Raw genomic sequence first — 18,589 nt, 5'->3', positions numbered from 1 at the left:
AAGGACTATAAAACTATATATTCTAAAACAGACAATAGACAAGTGAGGTAGCAGTTAGTTATTGCACATTCCTGTTTACAGGAACACATTTCAAATTGCACAAATTTAAATAAACATTTACATTTGTATGCAAGATTATACCTGATGTGATTGATGGTGAGGCTGGAGGGGGGGATGAAGAAGTCGTCCACCCTGTCGAAGCGATGGCCCACCGGCTGGGTGTGGATGGTGTGGTGGGACGCGCTGCCACTGGCCTGCTTAATCACCTGAGCCGCAGCAAGAGACATACATATTCAAGCATCAAAAAATAATGTGACATGTTTTCATTGGGCTGGTAATTCACACTGGCACACCGGCCTTGCTTATGAGAGCTATCATCTCATCTCTCACACTGATCAGACTGCACTGGGGACATTGCTGCTTACAGGTTTATTTGGGGCAGTAATTTGAAAGGTACTTCCACAGGGACTCCCTGCTATGCTGATTCAATCATGTTACATCATTTGCAGATGGCCTGAAAATGTCAGTAAAAATCATTAAGGGAATGGAAGAGGGGGAGGAGGAGGCTGGGAGTGTACTCTTCCATTTGTGTCAAGAGCAGTCTTTAACAAGGTGTGATATACACTCAGGAGATGCTGAGTGACAGATTTGAGAGCTGGGAGTAAACCTGGGGATTAACGCATTCTTAAACTTGATTTGTAACATTAAGAGGAGGAGGAGGTGGGAGATGTAATCTTTTACATCCACTGTTCTCAAACTGGGGTATGCGTGCCCCTGGGGTATGTCCTGTGATGCTTGGGTTACGTAAAAAAAGTCAGGCATTTAATTAAATCAATTTCATTAGCCGGCCACACATTTATGCAAGCATGTCCCCAAGGCAGATGACGCAAACCATTCTACCACCCCTCCACTCCACTTTCCAAGCCTCATTGAAATATCTCTCCGAAAACTGAGTTTAATTGAACACTGCTGGCTGATAGTGCTGCATGCAGAGTATCCTGCCCTTTGTAACAATGTACCTTGGCAAAAGTTGCTTCTAGGCTCTCACAACAACAAACTAAATATAGGCCCAGACCGGGTGTGGATGATTTCTGATTGAAATAGAACCCAGCACTGTGGACTTGCAGGGGTATGTTGTTGAATGCCATGTCAAGTACATCATACTTATTAAGCTCTGGAAAGTTACTCATGTCCTATACATTACAAGGGATTGATTCAAGGCCAAATGTCTTATATAAGTATTATGCAAATCAGAGACCACCTTTCATTTATTTTTCAAGTTATTCGGTTTTTAGAGTCATGAAAAAAAGTAGAGAACATTTTTAATAAAAAAAAAAATCCTAAAAATGACCACTAACTGGTATTTAGTGTGTCCATATTTGACCTTTTCTTTATTTTCAGGGGACTTGATTCTAGTTTTTTTCTTTTTTTCCACACATGCAAAGTTCAGTCTTGGAAGCTGGTTGCTTTTTCCTCTTCTCATGATCCAAGCAATCCCAAACAGATAGAATGATGTTGCGGTCTGGACTCTGGGGTGACTAGTCCATTATTCTGAGAGCACTAGCAGCTTCTTTGTTTCTTTTCTTTTCTTTTTGTTTCTCAGTATGGGCTTTTTGCCAGCTACACATCCTTTCAGACCCACAGTCTTCTCACAGGATTAACAGAAACACCTGTGGACATTCGACTTCCAGATCTAAAATTGATTTTCTCCTCTCTCTCAAAGACAAAGCACTATCTATTGGATAGGAACAGTTTTGGTGGTCTACCAGGTCCTGCATGGTTGTTAGGAGTCCTATTTTATCCATACCTTTTATTTATCTGTCTAATCCCCTCAGAAATTTATCCTGAAAATGTTATGGTTGTGTTGACTGTTAATGAAGTAAAGTATGGGTAGTCTCTGACTGGAAAATGTTTAGGTAGTATTGATCTATGCTGTGAACTTATTGTAACATGGTGTTTTTTTTACCTGGAGAGTTGGGAAGTTCTTTTCTAGATCTCCCCAGCTCAGAATCCACACCTGGTCATGTGACTTGTCATAATGAAGCTTTACTGGAACCCGGTCCGTGTTCACTGTCTGCAAAGAACAAAATAAAAGTGAAACCTCTGCACATAGTCAAAGAAAATCACATAAGGCTATAGAGCTTGACTGATTATTATTATTTTTATTTATTAATTTATGTGTGTGTGTGTATGTATGTATGTATATATGTATGTATGTCTGTAATGTTTGTATTTATGTATTTATTTATTTTTACTGGCCATTCATTAAGCTGCCAGATTGATCTAATGAAAGGAGGTACCTTGATCCCTGGCTCATTCCAGGCACACAGTCCTTGTGGTCTTAAAATCATTATAGGCCGGCTCTGGCCCTGGCCGTTTAAACAGTTTTCACACTTTCTATTTGTTTGGGAGGCCACTCAGAGAATGCAAAGAAAGAAAACAAGCATCTTTCTTCTAAAAGAACAGATGGAAGGTTTTTATGAATTCAGTGGGTTCAGTTACAGGGCTATATTTCGTAATGGAGCACTGTCAGTAACAATTGTTCAGCTACTCTGGGATAATTGCTCTCAGTCTGTATCCATTTCCAGTCACCCGCTGGGGGATTTTCTTTACTGAAAAATGAATACCTCGTTTTGAACTGAAAAGGACTTTTCAATGAATTTCACACATCTTGTTTTGGTCACTTTACAGGAGAAGGAAAAAACGTACCTTACTTTTAATGTAAGTCAATGGAACCAGAAGTTTTTCCAAGTCAGTTTTGGGTCATTTCTTATGGTGCATTTATCTTGAAATGTACACACAATGTAAAGGGCAACAGGTATTTTCAAATTATGACAAAAACTGAAAAATGATTGTCACGGTTGGCTCCTCCCACTATTCCATGTGCTTTTTCTGTTCACTTTCTGATCGTCCACCTGCATTTGTTTTTCCGTCTAGTCTGGCCCCTTGTTTCGTGACTCCGCCCCTGATTGTTTCCACCTGTCCCTCATCATCCCTGTTGTATTTAAGCCCTGTGTTTGCCCCTTGTCTTGGCTGGTCTTTGTTTAATATGTTTGATCGTGTTTGAATGTGCTGTTTGATGTTAGGCTTGTGTGTGTAGTATATGTATTATTTGAAGAGTTTTTGTTAAGTGTTTGACTTCTGTGTTCCTTGTCATGTCTGTCCCTCCTGCTCTTCATGTTGGCTACCTGAACCTGGACTGTCTTGACCCTGATTCTGGATTTGCCCAATAAATCTCGCTTGTCTCCGCACTTGCGTCTGCCTCAACATCGCTCCTCGTTACATAGAGACACAAGGTTCTGTTCCAACAGGAGGGATACACACATATTATGTATACACACAGATGGATATGAGATGGAGAACATGCACTCTTCTCATGTAGGATAAAAAAGGTTCAGAGTTTATTGGCTCAGACTTGAGCCTCCATGCATGTGGTCATCAGGGAGAACAGATTTGCACATTGTGCTTTGGTTCCACTACATCTCTTTCGTCCTTTGGAGGATTAGCCTGGCAATCACAGAGACTCTTCTCCACATATGAACTCTAATGATCAGCACTAGCCAATCTGTGCTTCCAAAGCCCACTGCTTATCCACAAAACCTGAGATTTTCATTGTGTGCCTTTAGAAACACCACATTCCATACATTGCGTGAACATTTCATAATAAATAGACTGATGAATGGTGCATAATTACTTGCAATAAAAAAAGTTATGTTAACGGGAGGGTTCAGCAATATGATAGTGTGTTACTATTGTTGTGATAAATTTCATAATATTCTTTACAATAATAGATGGATACCATTAATCAAAAAAGACATATTTATACCAATTATATAAAGTTTGCAAATCATAACTATATGGTGCATAACTGCATAAACTGCATATTAGAAAATAGATGATTGGTTGTAACCTTATTACATGATCATATAATTTATTTTTACAGAATGGCTGATTTTTCCTCCTGAATCTTTCACAGTAGTTCATTTTTGCAAAAAATGAATTACAAATTCAAACTAGTTTTTTGCTTTTCTGGTGCAATTGTTCATTTCACCTTGATAGCAAACCCTGAAATATTGTGATATTTATTATGCATTCTGAAAATGCCTTCAATTCTCATGAAGTTCTATTATTGTTCTATTATTCTACCCTTATGTTAAAGCACATTAATGTTCATTAATATAAATATTGTTTTGCTTGTGAGCCTGTTTTTTCATAATTCTCCAATACACTGACTAATTTAGTGGCCCTTTGGCTCAGAAGCTTCCAGGGCTGGCTACCTGAGTGACCGTACAAAAGGCTACACGGCTTCCTGGGCTGCCTACTCCACATCTCACCCACAAGACTTCCTAGCCTGGCCACCTAAGCAATTCTTTCTTTAAGCTATATCACCTTTTAACAGTTGGCTGCCTGAGCAACTTTGCATTACAGCTTGGACTTTGCATTGCAGCTACAATGCTTCTCAGGCCAGCCGCCTGAGTGACTTTGTAACGTGGCTTGGATGCTTCCCAGGCTGGTCGCATGAGTGACAGTAAATCACAACTACAAGGCTTCCTGTGTGGCTCTACATCATGGCTCAGAGGTTTCCTGGACTGGCTGCCTAAGCAGCTTTATATCTTGTCTCGGAAGCTTCCAAGGTCGGCCATTTGAGTGGCTCTACATTGCGGCTTCTAGGCTTCGACCCTACACTGCAGCCAAGGTCGGCTACCTGAGTGACTCTGCATTGCAAGGTTTCCCAGGCTGAGAGGAACCTTCCTCTGCAGCTAAGAGCAATTTCCAGGTCAATCATTAGACTCTGCACTGCGGTCTGGGTAGTTTTCTCCCTGCCAATTGGGAAATGTGTGTGTGTGTGTGTGTGTGTGTTGTGGGTTGCTTTTTCTTGATTGTGTATTTTGTTACTGCTTGGATTCAATTTACAATAATAACTAAAAATGTTTTCCCTACAAAGTTAACATTTTGGAGATTTGTTATAATATCAATGATATATACAATTAAATATAGAGTCAAAATGGAAAAAAAAACTATAAATACATTTGGTCAGGAGAAAATCTAAATTGTAACGTGGCTTGGTTAGTTTTCTATTGTGCAAATTGGCAAATGCTTGAAGTGCCTCCCTGTCTTTCAGCCTCTGCTGGATCAGGTGGCTAATTAGCACCTGATAATCGGAGATAATGAAGCCAAATCTCCAGGTGATGAAATAACGAGCATGCGACTCCAATGAGCTACCGCCTCTGGAAGCCTGGCCGAGGGAGTAGGAGGGAGAGTGAGAAAGAGAGAAAAGAGACGCCCGCTGGCACCAATCAGGGCGTTGGCCAAGACAGACAGCCAGATTTATCTGCCTGACACATCTGCAGGTTGCTGCCAACCCCCTTCTAGCCACCCAGGTATTGCCAGGGAGTTTCTAGCAGAAAAGCATTGGTGATACCCTGAAGCCAAGGCGTCTCAGAAGCTGCTGACTTGACTGACATACTGAAACTGACCTGCTGCTGTTGTATGCCATAAATCACATATTTGGCCAGAGTAACTCGACCCCTTTCTTGCTCTGGAGCTTCTCCCTTTCTCCAAGTACTGTCAACAAGCTGTCTAGCACTTTGTGCTTATTCAGGTGCATGTTTTGCGATTTGTCCAAAGCTTCAAATTTTACAAAATATTCACGCTCGGGTTTTTGTCTGAGCAGTGCCAACCTCTCTGGGTTTTCTTTAGAAACCTGACACTTCAGATTAAAAGCCAAGCAATCCTGAGAGCTGACAAGTTTCTGATTAATGCGATCTGCTCCAAACATGAGAAAAAAAATCCTGTGGTACAAAAATGACCTTGCTTTCACTGTGGTGTCGCTTGTCTAGACAACATAGTGCTAAATTTAGCCAGGCACTAGCCGTTAGCAGAGTCTCTCTCAAGCGTACAAGCCACCCTCTTTGTCTCAATAGGCAACAATGGATATGGATGTAAACAGGCGCTCAGAAAAGACAGCAAATGGATCTTTCAACTCAGCACAAACATATCTGAGCGCCAAACAAGCATACAAAAGCACAAAGGCTGGAGTTCCCAGCCTGTAAATCAAGGGTTTTTTGGATTCTAAGAAATGGGGGGGTGGGGGGTATAGCATCACAGAACCACACAAACCATGATGAAGGCTTGGATGAGTCAGTCAGCCTTTGTTCAATCTAATAAATATCAGAGTACTATTCCTTTAAAACGAACTGCAAAGTTCTGATGCATCTGAGAAACCTGGTGCATGAATTGAATCCAGTTAAACTGGTGACCACTTTCGAGTTAACCCAACAGATCATTCAGGATGGCTGAGGGATGTTTTGTGGTTTGCGCTGGCAGTGAGAATGGGACACAGCATGATTACTATGGAAATGAAGCACTTGCACTTAGTATAAGAATCATCTAAAATTGCCCTTGGTGGCATGAGGAATGGTGCTTTGGCTGAAATGAGCTCATTAGATGTTAGAATATATCTGGGAGAAATATACAAAATGATATGTAGCAACAAGCGCACACTTAAAGTCTCTCAGTACATGAATTATGCAAGGAAATGGTGTTTCTGGTATCGACGGACCACTTCCCACTGCAGCTCCATTAGATAAACTGGAGACAAAGTCTGAAATACGCTCCCAGAATAGTGTTCGAAGAAGTAGTTATCATTGATTTGCTGGCTTACTTGAACAGCCTTCTGAGATTGGATGTCTACGATCAGCACTCTGTTCAGCAGCGGCTGGGTGGCATAGATGAACTTATCCTTCACGTTCACTGCCGACGTCCACACACACTTCTGTTCTTCCTCCCCCTCCACTTTTGGACAAACTTCCTCCTTTAAAAAACAAACAAACACAGAAAGAACAGACCATGGCATTGTAATTTACCAGATGTTACAGACTTCACTGAAAGCTGAGCCAAGAAACTCTCTTGTGAAGAAAGAGCTCTTAGAATATCGCTGTGAAACATATGGTGTAGCGTAGCTTTCCATGGCCTCGGTGGGTTTAGCTGAAGTGGGCATTAAGGCCTGTGCCGCATTGGACTCAGGAGAGGCCACATGCAGATTTGAAAATCTGCATCCCAGCTCTAGGACTGCACTTTTAAATGAGCTGAAATAGCAAAAAAACTGTCTACATCTGCTACTCATACGTCAATAACTTAAAAAAATATGTAACAAGTAAGTATCTATTCGTGGGATATTTCCCCAAAGCCAGATTAAGCAGTAGTCCAAGACCTGGATAAACCCATGTCCAGAAAACTGACCCTTTGTCAGAGCATAAGTAAACAGGTATATATATATATATATATATATATATATATATATATATATATATATATATATATATATATTTACACATTATACACATTTCACATTTTAAATGTATTTTTATGTAACATAATATACATGTATATAAACACAAGTTGTATTCAATCCTATATGTGTTATTGTAATATGCTTATTTTATTGTTAAGTTCTGACCAGAAAAAAGAAGGGTGTAAATTCTTGAAACTTAAAGTGGTTAAATCAAGATTTATTCCACCTAGCATCTAAGTAGATACAGCCAAGCCAGCTCTGTGACACTTGTGGCCCCTCCCAGTCCTCCGTGTGCTTTTGTTTTGGTTTTGGCCTTGTCCATGTGCTTTTGTTTTGCTTCCTTCCCAGTCCTGCCCCCTTGTTTCCAGACCCTGCCCTTGATTGTTTTCACCTGTTACCCTCTTGTTAACCACCTGTGTCTCGTTACCTGTCCCTGGATTTAAGCCCTGTGTTTTCCATAGTCTCTCGCTGGTCTTTGTTTGAATTGTTTAATTTGTTTGGTATTTGTTATTCTGGCCTCCGTTGTTTGTTGATACTGTGTTCCTTTGCATTAGGTCTGTCCCTCCTTTTCTCCGTGTTGGCTTTGTGTCCCTGGACTGTTATGACCCTGAGTTTGGATTTGCCCTTAATAAATCTCGCTTATCTCCGCATATGCGTCCGCCTCATCATCGCTCCCCAACGTTACAAGCTCTCTCATTGGTTAAGACTTTAGGGTCTGGGCTAAAGGCCTGAAACATCAGATTAACCACTATAAAGAGAAAAAAAAAACAACCGCCTGGAAGGCTGAGATATGCTGAAGCAGTCTAAACAGGTTTCAGTCAGAAATGGAACCTTATCACTGTGGGTCATCATGAAACCGAAAGCTTCAAACAGACCTCTGAAGTCATGCATCACTCTGTAGTCAGCATCATGCCCATATTAGCAAGTCTGGGTCCAAGTTATATTTCTCTATTTTAAAATTGAATGCAATTTTTGAAAACTGTTGCAATCGTGCCTGTGACAAAGCTTGCTGATTTGTGTGGGGCATTTTGGTGAGGTTTCCAGACTTTTTATGTCAATTCAGTGCGTAGAAGTGTAATGTCGCATGTTGTCATATTGATGTCTTGACTCATTAAGAACATCACAATTCAGAGAATTCAGTGACATTGAGATGGAAATGTACATAAAGCCAATTGTTCAGGGTTTGTAATTATTTTGCGTACAACTTTTGGGAAATCACATTTTTTGGCCACAGAGTTTCCAGTTTTGACCCAGAATTTCTAAAACGAGCATAACGACTACAAAATAATGACATGACTTCAATGATGTACAAAACATGAAATGCCTTTTACGTGCTTCAAATGCTGATGTTTAATCTAGACAGGAAGGAAAACATTCATGTAAATTGCCTTTAACTTTGCACTAACATACTACTAGAATCCCATAGACGGGCTTGCAGAAATTATCATTATTTTAAAGATGTTTTTGTTGCTTGTTTTTGACCTTTTTATTGTCTAGCACTAATAGTTTGACACTGTACACGACTATGATGAATTATGTCTTTGTATCTAATTCAAACTAGGCCAATTTTACACAATAACGACACATTTGTTACAATGTTGCAATTAGCTCTATTACACTGTCCTAACAGTGTGACTTTTCACGTGCACGGAAAAATATCATTTGAAAAGAATAACACACTCGAAACATAAGTACATAGACAAAATTGCATCTCATTAGGTTCAATGGGACTTTGGCCAACATTTGTAAAGCTTATCCAACCAAATGTTGCTATAATAGAACATATTTGTAAGTGCAGCATAGATGTCTCTGTTAGTTGATGCTGAAAACAATGTAAGAGGTCTCAAAAATCAATGAAGCAGTTGCTGATTTGCCCCCTTTGGCTAAGAATCACAAGATCCTTCTGCTTTTCTGGAGTTAATATGATTACTCAACAGCACTCAGCGGTGCAAATCAGCGCAGCTCCTCCAAGTGCTCCCCTCACCACCCCATGGGTCAGTATTTAACTTGAGATAACAAGTACCATTGTTTCAAACTGAGGTTTCAAAGATTGTCATGAGACTTGATAGCCCTGACTGAGCCTGACTGCACTTGAGCGACCCGGTTGCCATGGGAGACTCTCCTTCACACTTCGCTGTGGTCATCAGACGAGTGAGTTCTCACCTCTTTAGCACAGGAACATACAGCCCTAGGCCCACAGCTCACTCTGTAACACATCTTACTGTGTCTACCGCCATGGAGACGAGGCTGCCCATGGTCAATCCACTTGCAATTACTCACTGCCTACCTGTTAAGCTACTCAACTGGCCCAGTGTGTGATCACAGCTTTAAGAAGTTCAGGGCCTCTGTATTCATACAAAGTTCAAATTGATCAGTAAAAGAGGCCACAGTATGGAAACTGAAAAAGAGGCTTGAGATGATATGACCCTAAGCAAAAGACTATGCATTTAGGGACTTCTAATGTTTAAATAAATATGATGCAGGGTTATAAGGCCTTAGAAGTTGCAGTTTTGCTGTAACAATAGCATGACCTAATATATATATGTATATATATATATATATATGTATATATATATATATATATGTGCATATATAATGCCATGCTAATGTTACAGCAACAACTACAACTTCTATTTCCAAAAAGTATTGATTTGTCTGCTTTCACACGCATATGAACTTGAGAAACCCAGACTCATCCATCGTATTGCCAGACGTAGAAGCGTGATTCCTCACTCCAGAGAACACGTCTCCACTGCTCTAGAGTCCAGTGACAACGCTTTAGTGCTTTTTTGGTGATGTAAGGCCTGGATGCAGCTACTCAGCCATGGAAACCCATGAAGCCACATGAAGTTTGGAGGTCTGTAGCGATTGAAAGTTGGCGACCTCTGCGCACTATGCGCCTCAGCATCCGCTGACCCCGCTCTGTCATTTTATGTTACCGACCAGTTTGTGGCTGTCATTCCCAATCATTTCCACTTTGTTATAATACCACTGACAGTTGACTGTGGAATATTTAGTAGTGAGGAAATTTCATGACTGGACTTGCAAAGGTGGCATCCTATAATGGTATCACTGAGCTCCTGAGAGTGACCCATTCTTTCACTAATGTCTGTAGAAGCAGTCTGCAGACCTGTGGCCATGGAAGTGACTGGAACACCTTAATTCAATGATTTGGATGGGAGACTGAATACTTTTGGCAATATAGCATGTCTTACTTTGCAGGAAATACAATCAGCCTTCACATTTTCACATATTCTTGTTTTATATATGCCAAATGATTATAAATTGGAAGTGCAGGTTGAAATCTCCCTGCTGAAAGAAACAGCTCCATGCTGGATTCCATGCTGGTCTAAGATGGTTTACACTGGTTTATGCTGATCTGGTGATTGTTTAGTTGGTCACTCAACATGGTCATCCTGATTACCAAGCAAACCAGCATCCAAAACACAACATATGCTACTTTCTCTGGTGACCAGCATATTAACTTTCACTGCTGCTGACCACAATGCCAGCATCCAAAAAACAATATATGCTGGTTTTGCTGGTAACCTACCATGCTGGTCTATGCTGTTTCTAGCAGGGATGCTGATACAGCATGTAAATTAAATTAAACTAAAGTACATAAACAACAGTACAGTAAGGCAAATTTCTGCTGGTGTTCCATTGGATAAGTGCCAAGCTAATGGTGGTGTACATAGACATTGAAACTCTGACATTTGAAGCCTGTAATGTGCTTTATTGTTTATGTTTTAGTGTTTCAGTAAGTTCTTCAGTAAATACATTAAAGTTGAAGCCTCACTCTTAACACTGGAGGAGGCTTTAGTACAGTATACTTCACTTTACTTAGAATGGACAAATACAACTTATGCACTCTTATAATTTGTTATGAACAGTACTTATAATGCATTATGTTAAGATAATGCATAAAAAGCATTGCTATAATGTGTAATGCATTTTATAAATATTTAAAGCCATCTTTATGATTCCTTATGAATGCATGTTACGAATGTGTTTATAGATGATTACCAACATTGCTAATTTAGTAATCATTATAAAGGAGACCTTAATGTGTTACTGATTTCGATTCTATTGAAATGTCATAACATATGCAACTATACGGTACGTAACACAATTAATTACATTTTTACGATTTATATACATTCTGTATCGACAGGCTCAAGTCTGTACTTCTGCCATTGATTTTGATGTCAAGAAATTACAAAGACTTGCCCATTTTTTTTTTCTTTTTGCAAATAAGTAAGTTATTAGGAATCTGCTTGTTTCAGTGAGGCCCCAGTATGAAATAATTAATATCAAATTACCCCATACTTTTAATTACTGTCATGTCCAATTGCTAACACCTTAAAATGACCCACCAGCAGGCCAAAACTTGTATTACCTCCTTCTTTAACCTCAGATTAACTCAGCCAGTTTGCTCTGAAGTCCATGTAGTTCCTGAATAATATGCCTTTGTATGTAATAAGCCTGAGATTAAGGGGTTAAATAATATAGCAAAATGACACTAATAACTCTAGATTTTATAGGTTAAACAACAAAGCTAGGGACCGTCCTTTCCTTGCTCTCTCCCAATGTACTGCTACTAAGAGTAATGGATTGTTCACCACCTCATGATGTATTCATGCACATGCATTTGCATGTGGGAAGCAGAAGCAGGATACATCAGGGTCACAGCCCATAAGGAGACTTGAGGAGAAGCGCTGTTGTAATGCTTCTTTAACGTTTCTCCCCAGACACCGTTTGTGTTGAGGCCTGCCATTATGTCCTGACATGTGACTGATGTCCTAATAAATGCCCAGAGTCTCTCAGGAGGCTGAGGGAGTCAGGCTCTGCATTCACACAAGCTCGTGTCAGCTCCACACTTATGCTGCTGCTGCCTCATCAATGGCCCGAAGAGGGGAAAACGCTCATTAAAGAACATGTGTAAATCTCCAACCATCTATCAGCAACTCTAAATTGTGAAAGATGGAAGAGATGGAAAGAGAGAAAACTCATTTATATCAAACACGAAGGTCCACATTCATTACATCATCGCCTCATGGGAGTTGCCAGCATCCCAGTTCACTTGAAGCACATTGTTAATTAGATAGAGTTGAAACATCAGTTATGACAGGACCAAAGCTTGTGTCAGTATTTTGTGTGTAAACCTGGGGCAAAGGGAAAAACATCAGCAGGGTGCTAGGCAATCCAGGCAGACTGAAGGTCTCTCTACATGACTCTACAGATGACAGGCTGGTACCACTAGCCTCTAAGAAAACAGCTTTCAGAGTAAACTGAGCTTTCTCTCTCTGGACTTATAAACCACAACCCTTAATCTCTCCTTTTTCCTCATTCTCATCCTTGAGCCTAAACAGAGGTCCAGATGCATTAAGTCTTTTGTGGCAGATTTCAGGTGTTTTAGGTGCAAATCAAACTGATTCTGCCAAGAACAGCAAGCATTATCTACTAAAACGATGGCCGCGACTAAACAGTATCACTGTACTGTAGGGCAGTGTTCATGAGGCTACATAAGTTTGTCATAACAACTGACATAAACCTGCTTAAACATTTATAAGAGCTTATTCAAACAGGTCTCAGATCTATGTCAACTTTGATGTCAGGTGACATCGATTTGTTCTGACTTTGGGTTATGCCGTGTCTTTTTAGGGGACATTTCATAGCACATTGGAACATTTGAAGTGATTTAAAACCCCAGCAACACTAACAGACTGTTTGGGTCACTATACATGCAGCACATATTGTCAACCCACCACCACAACATTGTTTTCACTGAAGTGAACCACCCAAATAACATCTGGTCAACAGTGGCCCTATGGTGGTCCCTTTCCATTGATTGATGAGGTTCAGATACAGATGAGCTACAGTGTTTCTGATAAAATGGCCAGTGCTTCTGTGGTATTCCTGTTCTTTTGTACACCAAGAACATTGCATTGTTTCAACACAATAACCCTGTTTTAACTGTCAGAATGTAAGTGTTTGTCTAGCAACACCTATGCCACTAGCCTTTATGTTTGTTCTTAAATTTTACTTATCACTATAGAATGTTTTAGCATTTTTTTCTGTGCTTTTAGTGCTTTTCAAACCCAGCATTTTACAAATCCTTTCTTGATCAACTACAGTTTTAGCATTCTGAAAGTTCACTCAATAAGCAGTGCATATTGAGGTCATGTCAAGGCACATATGTACACCTGGCCTTGTGCCTTAAAATACTTTACTAACATTGTAGCTGAAAAATCTAAACCCAGCAAACTGCAACAAGCAATTCATTTCATGTTTTAATTGTAAAAAATCCTAGAAAAACATGGAAAAGCCTTATGTACATAAACACTAGCTTGAATCATCAACTATATACAACTATATGTTTGTACATATTAATATATTATTAATTAATTGTTGAAACTAGTGACCCCACACATTAAAACTACCCAAGCTACATGAAACTTGTTCTGTATAATTCTACACAGATCAGATTGGTGAAATGAGTGGTGAGCATCACTCAAACCTGATTTACTCAGAGTCAAGACAGTGAACCAGAGGACTTTTCATATTTCAGAATGCCTCTTGGTTCGTGAGGCTACTCACCTGCAGGCCGAGAAGCTTCTCGCTGGGTTTGATGTGCCTCTGGATCTCACAGGCCACTGGCTGGATGACTTTGATGCCGTCCTCGTAAAAAACATAAAACATATTGCCAATCCCCAGACCTGGAGTGGGAGAGATATGCCCACATTGGGCAGCAAGGTTCATTTAAAAAGTTTCGGTCATACCAGAAGATTTATGGAGTAAACAACACAGGCTGAAAAATGTAATGCAACACGATTTCTTTAAAAGAGAGAAAAACAGATCTGAGCGTTATCAACACTGAAGCAAATCTCAAATTCAGTGGTCAAGCTTGAGAAAAATAAGAACCTTACACACCTTCTTCCCTCCAGAGAATGTTTGCCACTATGAGAGAAGAGAGAGGGAAACATGAGATGTCAGAAGTAATTTAGTTGTAGAAACCTTCATCTGCAAAGCTGCACAAATCATTCTTTTCCAGGAAACATATTCAGGCAAAGTTGCCAGTTTATTAGGGACCAGGTACTTTAATCATTTTGTCTGTTACACCTACCATATAGGTGGACTTTGTAGGTTTACAGCTACTTACTGTGTTCCAATTTGCATTGAACATGCTGCCCCCCTCCCAACACTAATACACCTGACCCTGCCAATCACAGTTGGTTACAGATTAGCCAGAATTTTTAATTCCATGATGTTCTTAATGTTCTCTTTTATTTCCACACAGTAGAGAGTAGGTTAGATATGGCTAAAGGAATAACAGGCTACTCTGCAATCTGTTCTCAAATGCGATCCAGCAGGTCAGCTTGCTGGGTCTGAGCACACATGTCCACTAACATTTGGACATAAATAAAGTTTTTGTTTTACTAATTTTTCAGACTTTCTGAGTAACTCAGTGGTTGAGATGTAAAAAAGTCATTCAGAGAAGTTTGATTGTAAAATGGTTTCCACTTTGGGGCAACTGTGAGGCAGTCATGGGCTGGAGGTTAGGGAACCAGCCCCGTGACTGGAAGGTCGCCGGTTTGATCCCCAGAGCCGACAGCACATGACTGATGTGTCCTTGAGCAAGACACCTAACCCCCAACTGCTCCCCGGGCGCTGTGGATTGGGCTGCCCACCGCTCCGGGCAAGTGTGCTCACTGCCCCCTAGTGTGTGTGTGTGTGCTCACTAGTGTGTATGTGATGTTTCGCTTCATGGATGGGTTAAATGCGGAGGTGAAATTTCCCCGTTGTGGGACTAATAAGGGTATCTTAATCTTTGTTTTCCTTACAGTGGTACTGATATGAATGTTATCATTGTCAATGTTACCGAATGTTATACGGTGTTATGATCTCTACATCAAATCAATAGTCATTTTAGTTGTTTAAACCACCAGTGAACCTATACGTCTTCTGAGTTGTTATAAGTAATCTTGATGATAAATAGTAAAATAGTGGGAAGTGCATTTGGGAACTATCTTGCTCTGTACAATCGGGAGGTACGACTGGTTCCTATAAGATTCTTAGAACGAAGCATTTCATCCCAAACCACTCAGAATGAGTGAAACTCTGTTTACCTTACTTTCGTTTACCTTAACCACGTAATTATTCAGAAATTCCCCTTTAAGCATTTTTGCAATAGCTCTTTATGCCACTATTACAAACAGGATGAAACACGAGAACGCTCATATTTAAATCAATAACACGGATTGCTAATAATTTAAAACCTATAAAATTAGTCTCACAGCTATCAGTCGTCTATGAAGCATGAAAAGAAGTGCTCTGCACAGTTAACTCTCAAATAATTCCCAAAGCACTTCAGCGCAGGATTAACGAGCTTTTTCGTTTCCATAAAGGGGAAGGATCTGCTCATGACTCCAACTTCTAAAGCTTCATCATGAAACATGTGGCCATTTTCCAGGAAAACAGACACAGCAGATGTGCCATTATTATTTATGGATGGCATTTGTCAGGGCAACGTGCTACTGATGAATATGCCTCATTATCAAGAAATGACCGCTACATTAACGCCAATAATGGTTCCAATCACGACTTCTTCCTTTGTGATGGCACGCTATTCCAGATTGCAGCGACATGACCTCAAACGCTTTCTCACCTTTCTCCTTCTGTCTAATTCTCTTCCTCCCTCTATCTCCCTGCAGTCTGCTAGGCAATCTCCCCCAGTTCACTCCTGATTCTTATCTCACCCACAGCATTCTCTCGCCGTCTTGTTCTAGAGGTGCCCAAAGAATTGAAGTGCCAGCTGAACTAACTGAAAGTGCTGAGCCTTCATTTCTATACATTTTTTTTTTTCAAAATCGTGTTCATTAAAAGTAAAATGAGACCACCAGAGATAAAAAGGAGATACTAAAAGCGTGAGAACGATTGTTGGGATAAATGCTGTGCTTCTTCAGTGTGTGTAGCCAGCAGGGAACAAGGTTTTAAAAGATGAGATCTGTGCAGGTCCAGTCTTTTCCAATAACGCTGGGTATTGATGCTATTCATCACCAAGCAGGGAGATTGGGAGAGTTCCGATCATATACACGCCTCATATATCACACTACTGCTCATCCATGTTTGGGAGCGACTACAGTGGAGCCACTGGAGTCTGACCTGGTCTGAGAAGCCGAGTTCGCCAAACAGAGATGCTGCCAATATGATATTTTGGAAGAAATTAATACTTTTAGTAATACTGGGTTAGCTATGTTAAATAATGTATATAAAATAATATGCCATAATAACACCATAATTTCTCATAATGAAACTGCTTTTTGCTTTTTAAAGATTATTTAGCCTATTTTAATTTTTTTGTTATTGTCTTAAGTAAATACACTGTTGTTTTGTCAGTGTCGGTAAGCTTTATAATGTCACTGGCTGATTATTATTACTTTACTAAGCAATAACTACACTAAAATAAACATTTTCCAGACCAAATATTTCGCATGTTATTTTAAACACCTATTATTTTACCATTAAGCCTAATCAAGGTAATTAACTCATAAAGCCCATGACTGCTAAATAACTTGCTGCTTATTACTACTTTATTAACCAATAACTAGGCTGAATTGAGCATTTTTCTGAGGACTTTTATTTGCATATTATGCATCATAATATTTTACACATCCTTTTAAGCACCAATTACGATGACCTTATCAACATATATTTGCAAAAGTTAGTTCCACCAGGACACTATGAGAACTGAGGCCATAGATAGGCCAGTTTTATGAGCTTCCTGGGAAGTAAATGATAAATGTGATCTAAGAGTGTAAAATTTTCATTTTTGATTTCTGGAATGTGTTTTTTTTATTATTATTTTATCTTTTATTCAACATATTTGTAAGCCAGCATTTGGTCTCCCAGTAGGTGAAACAGAGTGTAACCATAGTTCCAGCACTATAAGGCACTGATGTTCCAAACAGCAAGACTGCACTGAATATTTGTTTACGCAACACTTTGGCGAAAGCGGCAGTGGTCAGACAAGCAGCAGTGTGAGGCGCGTTGCAACTGCCTATCAGGTAGAGGCCAGAGTCAAACTAATTAGCTCGGCGACACGAATGGAAAACTAATCATGACGAGTTCCTGGGGCCTGTCTTTCTGTCTTTCATTTGACTCACGAAACAATGCATAGGGCTTCATTTATACCACGTCAATAAGCTACTTGTTATGCAAATTTTCACAGACAAAATTGACAAAATTACAAAACAAGATAAAAAGTAATTAAGCACAGTTTTGACAAGTCTGTCTTGAAATAGCTGATGCCATTCAATTATTTATTTATTCATTTTTCCCAATTTGTGATAACTTATTGGTCAGACTGCTTAATGTATCTCTCTTAGTCTTCATTTTTCCCCAAATACATCATGCAACCATTACACATCGCTGTGGTGCCAACCACTCAGGACTATTTTCTAGCCACTAATCTATAGGCTATTAAATACAACCAAGCTAGCCTAAGTTTAACTCTTACCTCAGTTATCAGTTTATATGTTTAAGTTAGCAGTTACCTTGCTAACATTAGCTTTAGCTGCTTGTGTTCCAGTCATATCTGTTGTTGGAGTAATTCATTCTCTTCGTTGCAGTGATGATTTAAAAAGCCAGATACCAAAATTATTGTAAGTTGCAATAAGATATTTGGCACCCTACTAATAATATTAGCTATCAGCCTTCTTTCTGCAAAAAAAAAAAACAGATTACACTCCAAAATGCAGTCCAAAAAAGTTGTTGTTTTACAAAAGTCCTTTTAACCTTTAAGACACGTTATTAGAAAGCAGCTTTTCTAGTCTTTAAACTGAAGAAGCTCACTTCAGATACCATTGTGGCAATGCAGTAGGAAGTCAGTAGGCATGTTTCTAACAGATGTAGCATTTTTTTCACTATGGCTACAGTCCCCATTTAAGATATTCGGTTCTAGATTTTCCAGGCTACTATAACTTGGGTGAAAAATCCTCAACTAAAAGTTCTTACCAATCTGTGTTATGCAGCTGCTGAGAAGTTTTATTAAAAGTTTAGAACCAAAATGGATTTTCGATAAATTTGCTAGCAATTACATAGTTTGTGAATTACAGAGAGCACAGCTCTCCAGTTTTGCTGCAGTTACGTATAAAAATGTGCTAGTGTTTGTGTAGTGCAATTTCGCTGGAGGTGCTTTGCCAGGCTTAAACCCACACATCGACACTTGTGAAAATCCCAGGCTGAAGCCAAAATAGTCTGTTTCAGACAACATCCAATCCAACCGAGTGCTGG

General features: G+C 39.6%; 1 protein-coding gene across 4 annotated transcripts in view; it reads right to left on the bottom strand.

The window, feature by feature from the left end:
* Nucleotides 1–18,589, bottom strand: part of fstl5 (follistatin-like 5) — a 242,777-nt gene that overhangs the window by 12,038 nt on the left and 212,150 nt on the right. For all 4 annotated transcript variants that reach the window (XM_017692046.2, XM_017692048.2, XM_017692047.2 and 1 more), the window contains 5 exons: nucleotides 14,228–14,254; nucleotides 13,895–14,013; nucleotides 6,665–6,814; nucleotides 1,967–2,074; nucleotides 142–266 (listed from right to left, as the gene is read on the bottom strand). In XM_017692046.2, coding sequence (XP_017547535.1) covers nucleotides 142–266; nucleotides 1,967–2,074; nucleotides 6,665–6,814; nucleotides 13,895–14,013; nucleotides 14,228–14,254 — 529 coding nt within the window. The remainder of the gene's footprint in view (nucleotides 1–141; nucleotides 267–1,966; nucleotides 2,075–6,664; nucleotides 6,815–13,894; nucleotides 14,014–14,227; nucleotides 14,255–18,589) is intronic.

The sequence above is a fragment of the Pygocentrus nattereri genome, chromosome 8 (genome assembly GCF_015220715.1).
Source record: "Pygocentrus nattereri isolate fPygNat1 chromosome 8, fPygNat1.pri, whole genome shotgun sequence".
NCBI lineage: Eukaryota > Metazoa > Chordata > Actinopteri > Characiformes > Serrasalmidae > Pygocentrus > Pygocentrus nattereri.
The sequence above is the reverse complement of the archived record's forward strand: the minus strand, read 5'-3'. Positions and strand labels throughout refer to the sequence as shown.